Here is a 16,510-nt window from a genome sequence, read left to right as displayed (position 1 = left end):
ATATAAAATGCCGAAAACGTGAAAATTATTAAAGCTTTCTAACTAAGACAAGAAGATCTTCTATTTGTATCTGACAGTGTGTAGAGTTCTTTTAAAGATACTTAATCTTTTCTTTCTTTTTAGAACGGCTCTCGAGATGACGATCGTGTGACGTGAAAAAAGGGTTTCGTTAAAAGAGGATGGGCAAAAATAACGTACATGCTCGGCTCTTTGTCCGAGGATCGAGGGAATGAGCATGTACAGAACAAGGAACTACAGTTTCGTGGAATTTTTATTAAATCCCGAGAATCTCGATGCCCCAATCTTTTTCCGTGTGGCATCTTAAAATTAGAAGAGACGAATATCTTTGTTACATCAGAGATTTATTCTTACTCCGGTGATTTCTATTTTACAGGCAATCTTAACATCGGATTAGCCGCGCGACGAATGGTTATTGCGCGAGAATTTGTCTTCGAAATGTTATTGTCACATATATATACATATATATGTTGAATACAATCTCTTTTAAACCGACAAACGACTGATCGTTCGGGTATCGCTTTAATTTGTCGCTTTCTATAAGACAAACGTTTCGTTTGTACGAAAAGAAATGTCTTTTCAGTGTTGCAATGCAAATTTTGTTGCGAATGCCTGACAAATAACTCTGTGAAAGGTCGTACAAATGTAAAAGGTTGCTAACATGATGATTTATGATAAAAAATTTGATATATCCATTCAACAGAGGCATTTTGGTTTTCTTCGGGGATTGTTTGGTTACAATCGTGAAATTTGCACGAAAAAGGAAATTCATCACTCGAATCTCGTAATACAAGTTGTGTTGTTTGTTTGACAAATAGAAGCATAAAAATTCGTAAAAATATCCGGCCGCAGCACGGCGCTTCATGGTTAAAAATTTGATTTACAGCGATCTAACAGAGCCACTTTTCTTTCCTTCGGAGATTGCATTTTGAAATTTATCATAAATTTTAGTTAAACGTCTCGTGGCGACTGTAAATTTGATACAGCCATTTAACAGAGTCGTTCTTCTTTTCCCATAGAGATTGCACTTTGAAATTTGTCGTAACTTTTAGTTAAACGTCTCACGGTGACTCCAAACGTAAAAGTAAAATACGCGCGTCAAGGAGAACAAATATCGTTTACGTCATAAAAAGCATTGGGATTCTTTCGTCGACGTACGACGATGTCTAATAACATGTCGTCTTGGGTTTTCGTAAATCAGATTTCGTCATTCTCTTGAGAACACACGATGACAGACGTGATTGTGAAACAAATATTAAATTCCATGGTTCTTTTCATGCAGTCGTTCGTAAAGAAATATGAAAAGTTATTCTTTCTGATTTCCAATACTCTTTTATTTTATTTCCAACTTAATTTCGAGTTATTTCCGATGAAATTTCTTATTTTCATTTGCAATTCTAATTTTTTCCTTTCACATTTCTTCCATCTGATATGAATGAAGTTAGAAAAGGGAAGTTGTCGTAAAGTTGTCGACCGTATACGAGTTCGAAAATATCGAAAGGAGCACGTAAACTTGTCAATAGTGCGATCAAATTTATTTGAAAAGAAGTTGGTCTATACATTTTTGCATGCACGTACACACATACACATCATTATTTTCTCTGAAAATATTACTAGTTTAAGCTGATTCTTGTAAGCTATGGCGAATGCAGGCACGTGCACAAGTGCATCCGTGATATGCATAGTATTAAGATTTAGACAAGTTGCTCTTGAAGTTTCTTTAGTCAAAGTACCGTGCAAATTGTTCCTTTATAGCCGGTTTTATCTGTTGCCTGTACGTGTGAAATGTGTTCTAATTTATGAGGATCAGTGTCTGGTATGAAAGAAGGCACACGCGGGGAAAACTTTAGAAGAAGAAATTTAAAAGGAAGCGTTGACTTTTAACTTATATTAAAAGTAACATTTTTTTTAATGAAATGAGCTGAAATGAAATGTAAAACATTTTATTAACGCGAAGCAGATATTTGAGTTGAACGTAATAGCGAATAAATGGGAAAATGTTTATTCGCATATTCAACTAATTATATCATATAGATTTTATTTCCATTTTTCTTTTAGAGATTTAAAAATATATTTCTTCTACTCTGAAGCATAATAAATAGAAACTGGCTTTCAAATTTTTATTTCAAGTAATATAATATAATGTTTATTTTACACGTATTAAAATGTTCCTTTGCAACAAGATATGAAATAGTCTGGAACTTGACTCGCATAAATCGTAGAACAATTGAATCGTTGTTCTCGACGATTCTTGAATAATATATCGCGTAAGTAGCATCGTATGTATGTTGATGGAAAGCGTCAAGTGCAGAGAGCACTCAGTTTTCAGAAGAATTTTTTACTCTTCTGATCGACGTGTGGTCACTGCGTCGTCTGTTATCTCGTTCGATATAAATGTCAGCTGAGAAGCATTATCGAACATCTGATTTATGACAGAGCTTAGCCACTGCCGATCGGTCTTCTGGCGTCCGTGATTTTTCACATGTAACGTTATCACGATGAGAGTTTCACGATGTATAGCAGCAACGATGATACACAGTATAGAGAGATACTAAATTAAAGCATCGAGTAGCAGCATTGATTAATACAGTCACATCTAGAGTTATCGGTACATAGTATTTTATTACTCGCAACAAAGGGTAAACCAAGACTCTAAACAGTATTTTATAATTGAAATTTTTAATTTAACGAGAGATCGATTTAATTAATATTTAGATTTATTCATTAATTTATTGGTTATCTTGCTCGCGCGTATCACGCTATTGAATCAACTGTGAGTAAAAGTTTTCAATGGCTGCTTAAATTGAAGAATTTGACAGTTAGCTTCAAAGAGAAGAGTTACAACTGATCTCAACTTCGTTATGAACATTTTTAGTAGTTACAAATTTACAAGAAACAAGTTAAAAGCGATGGACTATATGCGGAATCCTGTTACACAAACAGCTTAACCATTATAGCGTATGATATGTTGTATATTCATATATCCAACTTTACGCATTAACCGAGGTTTGCTTATAATCCATTCGTTCTGACGCTATTATAAACTTCGCTGTATCTTCCTCAATGGATTATAAATACAACGACGAGTATTCCGAACGTAGAAACACAGTTAAATTATCACAGGTGCGGATTTATTCATGTGTGGTTGGTTCGTATTTTTCGATGGTAGTCTGCCGGGATTAAAATTGTTTTCTCTCGGTTAATAGTTATCCCGTGGACAGAGTGTAATTTGCTGTCCCTTTATTTACCCACTGAACATGATCGCTTTACTGTTTCTCCTGAAACGCTTACCTCTACCGAATGTAATTTCTATGGAAACTAATTAACGCAGAAATTTGCAACCAACCGTTTGCCTTCTTTCACGCGGCGATACGTACGCCACGCGTGTTTGATGGATACCGATTTTACATTGTGTTCGTTGTAAACTCGTCGTGCGAACGCTTTCCATCGTCAACAATATAACATCGGTGTATATGGTGGTATGCACATACCAGCGATATAGGTACTGGCGTTTGAAAGGAGCAACAAATTTGCTTTTTGAGCGACGATCGTGAGCGAATTACAATTAGCTGGAGATTTGACAGAATTTAATAGAATTCTCAAAGGAGCGAATAGTTTTGTCAAACACAAAATTCCATTTAAGGCTGGATGCACACGAGCGACATTTTACCGCCCGAACCCGCTGCTACCATATGTCTTTCTTTGTTTTCCTATTAAGAACAACAAAGATAGACATATGGCCGCAGCGGGTTCGCGCGGTAAAACGTCGCTCGTGTGCATTCAGCCTTAGAGTGCAAACATTGTTGGGAAATTACGTCGTTGTGAACTACATTAAGATATTTTAAGAACGTTTGAAGGGTTTTCTTAGTGTGACCACAGACGAGTTAGTCAATAGCATAAGGGCACCCTCAGACTATCAATATATATCGTTGATATATCAAGGTTCTCGACTAAAAGGATCAGTATGTGTTATCGATGCGATGTTATCAATATTTATTGACAAATCATATTTTCGTTGAGAACCTTGTAATATTGGTGATATATTGATTGTCCGAGGGTAACCTAACGATGTTCTCCGTGAAAGTAGAGCTTGATCGTATCAGTCACAAGCGGTGCAAATGGGGTCGCAGCGGCTTCTCGAAATTGTCGTCGCGAAAACTCTTTTCCCTTATCCGATCCCTGTGTACAAAGTTTAACGATACAAAAAGCGTACCTTTCTAGGACCAAACCCGTTTTAGGCTCCATATTACAGAGATATATTTCTTTTTATCAATTATCGATAATGGAATCATAGTTTCTCTGATGTTTCTGCGAGGATGACGTGGTATACATACTGTGGACAAAACTTGGATCATAATTAGAAGAACGAATATTTATAATGTAATTCGGCATTTCTGTTAACAAATACCCTGTAAATTTCGTAATTTTTCCTATAATTTCGTACCAAAAGTTTTACGAATTAAGTGTAATTTTTCTGCAATTTTTGAATTCCTGCTGAAAATTCGTTGATATAGCGAGCGAATTCAGAGAAATTTTGTGCCGAGAATAAATATTATTTTATAATATATACCTGTTCTATATATACTAGCGTAAAATATACGCATTTTGATATGAAGATAAATATACAGAGTGCTTTTCAAATTCGATAATATCTACGCAAACTTTTGCGACTGACTGTACATTTATCGTGTATTTAGTTAATAATTTGTTTGTTACGGTACAATCTAGCGTATACGTAACATCGAGCGTGGCAGGATTAATTACGCATTTTCATGTTATTATCTCTTGTTTGTTATCGTTGTCAAATGGATGATGGATAAAGGGGAAATGTAATATAACAAGTGAAAGAACATATATTGCCTTCAGCATGTTTTTCTCGAAAAATCGGAACTGGCTTTTAAATCCTTCCAATTTTCATCTCTAATTTATCCTATTCATTTTTGTAGCGATTACAGCGCGACAGAAACGGTATATTTTAATATTTTGATTTCCGGTTAAATACGCGAGTTGTTGTGACAGAATTCGTAATGACGAAATGTAAAATGACAGCGTATGAACGACACACGTCGTGATAAATTTCGGTGACGAAGTCGATAAAGCGAAAGAAGATGTATTTATCACGCTCGAATTAACAATTGGCGTTCGTTTATCTTCCTTCGAACAGATATATATTTACTATACGTATTTCGCTGGAAATTGGATAGATACATATAAATTGTAGAACGAAACTTCAAGCTTCCTAACTTGTTGACCCACTTGGTAGTCACCGGTGATTCGGGTTACGATTTTCATTAGTACGAACAATTTTTCATGCGATCGATGTAGATGACATTGCCGGAAAAAAGTGCGAAAATACAATAGAATATCTTTTGCAAAAATTAATTATTAATTTCAATCTACCGTCGTCAGGACAAAATACATAAAACTGGCGTGGCAGGAAATTACATCGACGTTGTTCCGTTCCGCTATTTCATGAAATTGCAGCAGCTTCTAGTGTTTGCTACTTTTCTGCGAGTTGTCAATATTTTGCGTTAACATCGTAGAAATACGTTTCATTAATTGAATTCTCACAAGAGGTCCCGTAAGATTTTCTTTGCTATTGTTTTAAAGATAGGAACAGATTTTTCTCCCTCTGGCGGTAGCGAAGTTTGCATAATTCAAGCATGACACTTCAGGAAGATAAAGTGACGAAGTTGAATCTGAAGTACAACTCGCGGCGGAAGAATGTCGCGTATCATGGGGAAATAGTGGAAAAATTTCCATGGCATTCGTGGTAATCTCCTGGGGATCCAAAAATTTGTGTTTGTAGTTTAGAGCGCGACGTTTCGAAGGGAAAGCGACAATTTCACGGGCAACAAACCAAGGCAATTTGCAATTTGCAGAGTGCCCCGGCGTCGGTGAGCTCATTCTCCATAAGAAATTCGTCACTTCGTTAAAGGGAATTGCCAGAGTGAAACTCCGATGTTATCGCGTCGGATTTTCCCGAGCGAAACCTGACGCCAGTCTCCTCGAAATTCTCACGAACATTTTCGCCGCTCGATTGCACACCACAATACTCACTTCTGGACATTTATCTGGTAAAGCTTTAGTTGCCTGGATATCTAACAGTCTTTATTGCTAACTTTATCAAGGATTTTCGATCTCGCGAGGACATTAAACGACAATAGGGGTAAGAGTGAAATTTATGGAAAAGTATAAAAACGACGATAAGTTTAGAGCGTATATAGGGCTGTTACATAAATTTGTTTTTTTTTCTTTTTCTACGATCGGAGAAAACGGAGATAATTATAAATTATAACCTAACAGAATTAAAACTTTTTTATTAGATATTTTAAAGAAGGCTTAAATTTAAAGGGGCAAATATAAAATTGGCCATAGTTTTCGGATACATCGGATTGTAGCAAAAATTCGCCCTGTTTTTATTTTTATCTGCAAACGAAGAATACGCGATAAATAAATATATATATATGTTACTACAATCTAGAATTGGATCTTGCTTCGAGTATTTTAAGAATTTTGGATATCACCCTTTGAGTCCCCTTTCACATATATCTTATCTAAACGTCATCCAATAATACATTTTTTATTTTAAGTATAATCGTTTCCTGGCTAAATAAATGATTATTAAAACACACACACACGCACACACGTACACACGAATTACGTGAGCATTACAAGATTAATGATTTCAAAAGAGTGTTATTAAAGTATGAAAATATTCTTCAATTTCTGTCGTATAAAAAATTGACAAATATTTCACAGCGTGTCATTGGCTTGTCAACGAGCTAAAAGCTCTATATTTTGGCTCGATACGTAGTGTCAAAATGATTCAGCTACTTTGGAACTTTCCTCTGATCCTATAGCTTCATAATTCGTGGTTGATGCGATCGGACTCTCGGGGGAGTTTATAAGTTCGTGAAAGAAGAACCGCGAATAACACGAAGCTGAAGAGAAATTATTATTAGTTGAGAGTTGTTTACGAACCGAGGATCCGTTTTTAGCCACTTCCTGCTGCTTTGTCATGCCCGTGTCAGCATAACGCCTACGTAACTTCGTTCAGCTAGCTTTAAAAAAGTTGCACGACAAACTTGAAGTTGCTCGTCAACTTTGCTACCACATTTCGTGTTCGAGTTATCATATGGCGTGCGCTACTTTCCCCTCTTCCCTCGTTTCACTTCGATTATAGGTCGTGAATTACACCAGATGCCCATTCAGATAGCAGCATTTTCCGATAAATGAAACGCCCGAACACTACAATGCATACACTCATAAAATTTACGTACGTATATGTAGATATATATATATATATATATATAAACGAAAGCAGAATTGGAATATAAAAGTTCGATGATCGTAACAGGGTTAATCAATCGTTACAAAGGATTCGTGTGTTTCATGAACAAGCTGCAAGGAGAGCGTTCGAATAATTAATTATCACCTAACGCGATAGCAGTTGGTAACAAAGTTTGCATTTTGCGATCTAATAGAACGTAGAACCCATTTAATGAATTAATAAATAATAGGCGGTGGCCAGTGTTCTGCTTGTTTCATTGTGGTTTTCGCTCGCCTACTTCGTTCGCAAGTGAATTCTCGCTCAATTTTACAATTTTATTCCTCTTAATCAAGCATGAAAACCATAAAAATCTTTTCCCCTCGATCTCAGTTTTGTTCGTTTTCACGATGTACACGGGAAGCGTACGAGGCTTCAAGAATTTTATTCTATTTCGATATGTTTGATTCGTAGAATAAATTCACAAGGAATCGTGGCTATAAGTTTCCCACTAAACCGAGCTTTTATCATCACTTTCACGTTCATTTTACTTTACAGCCATAGGTTTTCTACAATGCACCAATAAATCACTTACAACGTACGATACAACAACAAACTAATGTAATTTTCATTTCGTGACGGGAATCTCGAGTTTCAGCCGGTAACAGCTTTGCAAGATTGCACCGACTGATCGATGGTCTCGCATTACCTTTATTTATTCACCTGGACGTCCGTATTGTACGTCGATTCTTCCGCCTGGAACCTGCTTACACGAACGAGTGCTCCACGCAGGCAGGATTGCGCAACAGTCAACAGGATAGCTCGTCCGTTTAAAGGATACAAAAGGCATAGCATACCATCGCGAATATATCGATCTCTAGCTCTTGTGAGTTAGCCAACCCGTGTACGTTTAATGACGGAGGTAACAACGCGATGAAATAATGACGTGGAATAATGAGCGTGAGATTAACTTAATTGAGTATTAGAATAATTTACAATGCAGATGTGTAACGGTGGCCATAAGTATTATCGATACTTCACTCGTTACATTTATTGGAAAATTCTAATTATATCTATTTGATATTATAAGGCAGATACGAAGCGGATAAAATAACAGATTTACAGTAAAATGATTAAACAGAAAACGAGAGCAGCGAAAAGCATCCAGTTTCTACTAAATAGATATATTTTATATCCTAACATTTTGTTAGCGGCAGTGTATCGTTTTGAATTGTTTTGTAACTGGTCAGTGTTTATTGAATGAAATCGATTGAAAACTGGTGGTTGGCATGCGGTTCTCATTGCATTATATTCACGCATCTTTGATAAAATGTTATTAACATTGTTAATGATATAAATTGATTACTTGATTGCAAATATTTTTAATTAACAGACAAGGTCACCCAATTTTTGTTTTATTTATACAATGGCGCGTATTAACCTGGAGCGAAGGTTGCGAAAGAAACAGTCGACAAAGGGAAGAAACTAGATTTATCAAGAAAAGCCACCAGTTGAGTGTATTCGATCTTGGAAGGGGATTGGCTTGCGTTCAGAACGTACTAAAGTGAAAAAGGCGAAGGAAACGATTTTTCATACGATATAACGTGGGATGTTGACGAATCATTGTGTCGAGAGTCTTTAGAGTGTCGTACGTAAAGAAAGAGTCGACAGAATCGTTTAATCCTCTAATCGTGTCGAAGATATTGGATTAATTTATAGCAGTCACCATGCATTTACTCATTTGTCATTATAATGAACTATGATTTACCGTCTACAAAATTTCCATACTGTGTATAATCACCTCTCGTACAATATTTCATGCTTCCTGTTGATAATGACATGACACGTGTTGGAAACTGAATCCAAATATTTAGTGGATGAAATTAACGAGCGTTCTTAATGCGTTAGCAGGATGATCGGTAGCGGATTAAGCAATTATCAGATGGCATTAATTTAGCGAGTATAAAAACAGTTGCGTCTCGGCTCGTTCTTAAACGAATCGCGACACTAACATTCTAATTAAAGTCGTTATTGATTGTTTCTCGACTATGCAGGGCACGAGATAAATTAAATGTCAGTCGTTGCAACTGTCCTGGGAATGATCGCAAATGTTTCATCGTCAGACACGGAATTTCGTAGTGAAATTACTTTATTGGATTGAACTGGCTGCTTGTGAAATCGGCACGGTGCATCAGATGGATGTTTGTATCGCTGCCGAAGCGCAATTTATAACGAGATGGAAAATATTTTCGATACATGAAAGCTTATTTATTGCACTGTCGTATTTAAAATATTAGTCCAGATATGCCCGGATTGTGTTTTGTAGTACTGTTCGAACTAATTTTGTTGTCTCTTAAATTTGAAGGGTAAATTCGATTATTAATTTCTCTGGCAAAATAAAAATAAAGTAGAATATGGAAGTATTATTAGAAGAAATTTAATATATTTGCAGCTGATTAACTGATACGTAAATAAAACCGCATTTATTTGAACGAAGTCTTAATCAATGCTCGATTAAGTGAATTTCTGTTTGTGGGATCCATTTATATGAACGCGAACTTGATATAAATGGAGTTCTACCGTACAATGGTATGCCGATAATTTTTCTAACCACTGTTGTACTTTTTATAATACCAATCACAAGAACTCAATTATTCTTTCAACGTACTAACTGTCCGCCATTCTATAACAATTTTACTAATACCGCCACTTGCTCGTAATAAACCAGAATTGCCGCGACAAATATTCGCGACAAAGCGTTTCTCATTACGCGTTTTTTTTTTCAGTTTCATTAAAGCCGAAGCTTTTAACGTGCCCGTTTCTCTTAGATGCGTTCGTATGCCCGTCCTGCGTGTCGTTTAAAGTCGCGTTTCATTGATAATTCTCTTACGCTCAAACATATCGAAGCAGGTTCGGTTTCAATCAGAAGTGTATTCGTAGAGAACATTCAAACGGGTTGTACGCGCGTTCAAAAGCGCAGGAATAATTTCGTTATTCGACGCGCAACTGTGCCGGTATGTTTCCTGCAACTCGCTCCGTTATACACGCCTCGATAAAGTCTAAAGTCTTATTAAACATTTAGTAGGTTGCGCAATGGCAAAAGTTGCAAAGTCTTCGCCATAGCTTTGTAGTTCGATACGCCATCGTTCGACGCCGGAGACGGAATTGAAAATTCGAGGAGATCGGAAATCACGAATGAAATTCCTATACTAAAACTTCGTTTCCATCGAGCTTCTGCTGGACCGAAGGTCTACACCTAATTCGATTTAAACCGGCTCCTGTTTAGTCGAGCACATTAGAAATTTAATATAGGAATGCTTCGTTAAAAAGATTTCGGCAGACTGGCTAAGCGACTTGTTGTTAAACCGAGTGGGAAACCATCTCACTTTTCTTTGATTCAATTATATCGAGAACAGAGCCACGTACGGAATAGAATGATTTTGCATTCTTCTGCTTCTTTCTTTCCTTGCGCATACTCTTGAATAACTTTTGCATTTTCTATTTAAATCGGTTTGTCGGGAGTATAGATTTTTCGATTTCCAAAGCTCGAAGCTTTCGAAGCTTGAATCTGTATATCCTTATATCCGGCGATCAGAAGCTGAGGTTTTTTGGATTCTTCAGATCCTATAGCGCTGCGGATCACGTAAATTTCTGAATCTAGTTAGCATAGATTTTCTGACCCCTAAATTCCAGTAGATTCGAGATTTGAATCTTATCGTAATCAGATGCCAAGACTTTTAGATCCTTTGAATTGTACAGCATCTGGATGATTTACTTCCGAAATTATGCAAATCAGGTACCTTGAGCTATCATGGAACCTTGCGAGAGAAATCCGCAGCAGAGTCTCTCGGGAATAAATATTAATTGATGATGATTTATTTAGAATAAATGGATTGCACAGACGTTGATTAAACAGTAGAACGATGGTTGTTTAACACGAACTAATCACAATAACGCACTATAATTTAGACAACTCAATAGTTAATTCGCAACTCTCGTCACAACGGATCCGACGCTCTCACTCTCACCGCACTCTCACGACACGCTAGCAACACTATCTCGACAACGCAACTCGCACTTTCCGACTTCTCGATTCGCACTCTCTGACTTCTTCACTGACACTGACCGTTCGAGCATCCCTTTGCCTTTTATTAGGCCCACAACACACGTATTCTGCAAACACTGGTGGCCAGGGTCACGCAGGCCTTTTCTACGAAACTATTTGATTGAAGGACCGACGACGCCTCGGCTCTCACAACATTGTTTATGGTTTACCTGATATCTCTTAAGCCTTTTTGTCCACGATACTACAATAATAATGGAATTGTTTGCGTTAATCCCTTAACCTACAATTACGGGTATATGATCAATTACAATGATCAAATATCAATCAATGATCAAATACAATTACGGTAAATGATCAGGCCGAACGTAAATATTACAGGCATAATACGGGTCACCGTATTACACAAGTCGTACAAATGGCTTGTTTACGTTTCGGCCCAAAATTCTCGAACATAAATCGTAAGTTAAGAGGTTGAATGAATAAATCTGTACTATTAACGAAATCATTAGTCATGGCTAGTCATAAAGTAAACGTAATAATAATAATAACGATAGTAATGATAATTCCTATTTTGTCACCCTTATAATACTTCTCGACTCATATTATTTACCTTAGATGAGAAAAACGTTTGTCCGCATATTTTATCCTGTTCCCTAGATTTGGAAGAATAGAAAGATTGGAAAGAATAGAAAAATGGTTAAAGAAAATTTTTTTAATATTCTGGAGTAAACAATTTTAAATAATCATAGATACGCACGATTTAAAAACCATCGGTATTTTAAAACCATCAAATTGAAACCTTAAACGATACATAGAAAGTGAAGTTTATTTAATTATTCCGGATGGAATCCTATAACCGAAACGCTTTCGCTAACTCCGTTAAAACACTCTCTACTCGACCAATACATTCGACCGTGTGAATAAAAGAGAGTTGTCGAAAGCAGATGTCTGGATCCGTTTCAGTATCAAACTGAAAGAGAATTGAGAAAAAGATCGAGTTTACTTGCGGATCGTTTCGACCGAGGAATTCGCAGAAACAAGAGAATCAGCTATGATTGCTGGATGAAGAATTGCACAGGCATTCCTACAGCGCGTAGTAACGCTCATTGTAATTAATGCAGTTAATGTAAAGTTTAGTCGACCGTGGTAATTGAACGCAGCTGGTCTGTAATACGATTACTCGTGACAAGAAAATTGCTGGTTGATCCCAGGATGATCCCGGATGGACAGAGATTAGATTCAATAAAAAAAGACACTTCTAATGGGAACGAGTTTAATCAAAACCATGTGCTCTATGACCGAGTATAATTTAATCAAGTTTTTAGAAATACGTAATTTTGCAAAGAGATGCATTTACTGCGCGAATGCTTCATAATTAAATCATGCGGAATATCATAGACACGAAGCAACTCGTGTATCTCGTGACTCGGTCAGATATAATTCAACATGGAGCTTTTTCAACACAGGACAGCCAGTTCTTTTATCTCCGGTCGTTATGTAGCATTTAATTATTCCTTCGAAATAGTTGCTGCAACTGTGCCGGAAATTTCCAACCGTGCTTTTAACCACCGCCTCCTATTCTACGCCAAAAATACCTTGTAATCTGTTCGAGTTGATTGCTCTCATTGAAACTTCGTTCTCAATTCCCCTTTCTTCGCAAATGACTTAAAGGTATCTCCTTTCCTTTCGTTTCCTCCCTTCGAAGTAACTTAGCGACTTTTCCGACAGTCACCCATCGACGAGCGATCAGAACCGATCGATCCAATCATTTCGTTTGACTTGTTAAAATTTAGACGAGCTTCTTTCGATCCGTGTAAGGAGGTCTTAGATAATAAGTCGGTTAATTCAACTCGTGAATTCCGGTTGATGTTGGATCATTTTACAACTTGGCACTAAGCGCCAGCTCAACTGGAGCAATTGAGATCAGCTTCTTCTTGCGTTTTCTTATCTCCGTCGCGATTCGCCAGTTCTCTGCTTGGGCTTTTCATAGTTGAGTGAAGTAAAAACGAGATTCACGTGTTTCAGCGCTGGGGACTACCGACGACTCAAGTGTGAAATTTCTAGTAAATTAGTTAAAACGAAAGTTACGTCGAAGAATACGTAATTAACTGAAGATCAGCTTCTTATCTTCGCCACGATTCGCCGGCTCACTAATTAGAATTTTCCCAGTTGAACGAAGTAAAAGCGAGACTCATCTATTTAGCGCTGAAATTGAACCGATGATTGAAACGTGAAATTTGCAATAAGAGTTAAATTGAAAATTACATGGAAAAATGCATAGTTCAAGGAAAGGACGAACTTTTTAACCGCGTACTTTACAAAGAGTCATTCGAGTCGCCAAAAACCTCTGCTGTTCTTAATCCATAAAATTTCAATGACGATTCTACTCTGGGAGTTTTAACAAAATTACTGACACGTTCGTGTTCCAAGTTTATTTTTTCCAGCCCGAGGATTGACACATTAATAACATGAAAAATGCGAAAAGATTAGTTAACGCAAAAGATTAAGGAACATTCATTTCTTCGAAATTTTCGTCTTCCAAGAATGTGAGAACATTAATTCTAGAGATTCAAGAAGAGAATATCAATGATTGTTTAGAGTATAACCTCGAATACTGATAAGCGTATATTTATACTGCGAAGATTAAAAATAAGAGCCTCGATTTTTAAGAACGTTTCTAATTAAATAATTGGTAAAAATCGAGTCTATGTAACGGCCAAATTATTCGCCAATTGTTAAAATAGTCGTTGGAATAAAAAATTCCTTAATATGTATATACGTCAACGAAAAGAAAATTCTTCGTTTTCTAATTAGTGAAAGAAACACAATGGCACAGTTCAAACAGAATTACCGCTCGTTATTCACCATGATAGTACATTTCTAGTTCATCATAGTCCATCATAATTATTCAGGGACAATTTTCATTTTCGAACACTGTTTTCGTAATTGCGAGACTGGCGAACGTCTCTAAATGACCAGTCCACCGTCACGCATTTTGGTTCTAAAACGAGGAATTTCCTTCTGGCGAGGTGCGTTTCACGCTCATTAACGGCTTCAAAGAGCGTGCTTCAATAAAGTCTATCTTCTTGGAGTAAAAGAAGAAAACCCTGTGAAAGGGGTTGATTAAACACGTTTTTGCGAAGAACAGCGACTACGCCTCGTCCGACGGACGAAAATGTTTCCCTCGAGTTCTTTTATTTCACCCTGGACCCTTTTTCATCCGTTTCAATACACACGCTCATTGTTCTGCATGATTTTTGTTCTTGCGCCGGTATTGTTTTCCGACCTCTCTTCAGAAACTTTAAATTGCGTCTGAAAGGAAAAATCAAGACAGTTGTCGCGTAAATTTCTCTGTATTTTACGTTTAAATCTTTTTTACAGACTTATCTTTTGTGATTCTCCTCTATTTTACGTTTAAATGTTTCTCACAGATTTATTCTTTTGTTATTTCTCTGTACATTACGATCTAATTTTTACGCTCAAACACTTTTACGAATTCATTTTTTTGTCGTTCTATATTTCATGCTTCAATATTTTCTTTTTCTTCTTTTTTGCGGATTCATATCCTTGCGATAAATCCCTATAAAATTTCAATGTTACGCTTTCATTTTGAATATATTTCCGTATTTCCTGAGAGGTTCAACCGCGTTCGTAGTTTACGTGTGTAATAAAATGGAAAATATAGTTCCGAGGGGTGCTGGAACGATTCAACCTGACAAGACGCGATTGGATTTGTTGCAGGTGGCCAAGTTGTTCTCCTACACGTGGACGATGGGCCTGTTTCTATGCAAGTCGGTGCATTATATGCAGAGCGTCTCGGCTATTTGCTCGGTCGTCACGTTAACTGCAATGTCGATAGAAAGGTAAACCTGACATTATTACCTGCCCTGGCTCCGTTGTATTTTCCTCCTATTTTCTGCACGTCTTTTTAAACCGCGTCGCGTGTTCAAATAAAAATTGAAAAATGGTAAACGACGTCTTTCCTCTAATTATTAATTTGGAATACTAATTTACCACTACATTGAATTAACGGTATTCGACATGAAAATGCAAATAATACTGCAATCTCGAAGATAAATTTGAATAATAATGGTTAATTTAATTCTTAACATTACTAATCTCGTGGTTTGATTTAGGTTAATTGCAGTAGTGTATTTTATAGTGTATAGTGATTATTAGAGTATAGATGTTCATGCATATTCATGTTTCTGTGAATACAATTAAAGCAGAGATTTGGTTCACTGCGTGTTATAACTATTTTATATAGTTTTGCATTCTATGCATTTTTGCAACTTTAAATTCCTTATAAGCGCGTGAACGTTCACGATCTAATTTTTAGAATCGATAGATTATCGCGTCAGAACGAAGCAAAATAATTATCGCGAAAATTTCGTCTAAATATTTATTATATTAATATATAATAATTAGATTATATTAATATATAATTATTATATTATATTATATATATGAAGTATATAATTATTATATATAAATATATTTCGTCTAAACAGAATATAGACGTACACATTTTTTAACAAAACCATGCAACTTACTGTTCTACTTTCAAATGTTCAGGCGCCAAAAAACTCACGGCGCTTTAATCTTAAAGGGTACCGACTGTTCAGAGATTAAATGTCGGGAAATTATTTAACGCAGCTCCGTCGTCGTGCGCTAGAGAAGCGTAGTTTCGTTTAATTGACGCACTTAAACGAGCTCTCTTAAATTCAATTTATTTAGGTACAGCTGTAGCTTCCCGTGAATAGTACGTTTTCTTTCTATGAAACACGAAAAAATTCGTTTCACGAGGGACCAGCCAAATTCGTTCCATCCCACGGTGTAATTTTATCGCGAAACCGTATTGACCTTCGTGCCCTCGCATTCTGAGAATTCTTCTCTCTTGCGATTAACGATACGCGTGAATTATATTAAATTTCGCAAACCAGGCTGTACTTTGTGATTGATAGATTCAACGTGGATAATGATCGATAATGATTACAATGGAGATAGGAGGAGAAAGTTTGACGAGTGGAGAAGGTCGACACAAAAGTGATAAAGCATCCTAGATTATGAAAAAAATGCATAGGTGGGTTCCTTTATTGGATGTTGCGCGAGATAAATCGATCGGAAACTCATATTTTTTCGACCTTCCCTTCCCT

The 16,510-nt window shown here is 36.5% G+C and overlaps 1 protein-coding gene across 7 annotated transcripts in view; it reads left to right on the top strand.

Annotated features, from left to right (window-relative positions):
* LOC126923561 (QRFP-like peptide receptor) overlaps positions 1 to 16,510 on the top strand; it is an 84,231-nt gene that overhangs the window by 37,552 nt on the left and 30,169 nt on the right. For all 7 annotated transcript variants that reach the window (XM_050737136.1, XM_050737135.1, XM_050737140.1 and 4 more), the window contains one exon: positions 15,096 to 15,217. In XM_050737136.1, the coding sequence (XP_050593093.1) occupies positions 15,096 to 15,217 (122 nt within the window). The remainder of the gene's footprint in view (positions 1 to 15,095; positions 15,218 to 16,510) is intronic.

The sequence above is a fragment of the Bombus affinis genome, chromosome 13, assembly GCF_024516045.1.
Source record: "Bombus affinis isolate iyBomAffi1 chromosome 13, iyBomAffi1.2, whole genome shotgun sequence".
In the NCBI taxonomy this organism is placed as follows: domain Eukaryota; kingdom Metazoa; phylum Arthropoda; class Insecta; order Hymenoptera; family Apidae; genus Bombus; species Bombus affinis.
This window is presented reverse-complemented; position numbering and strand designations above follow the sequence as displayed.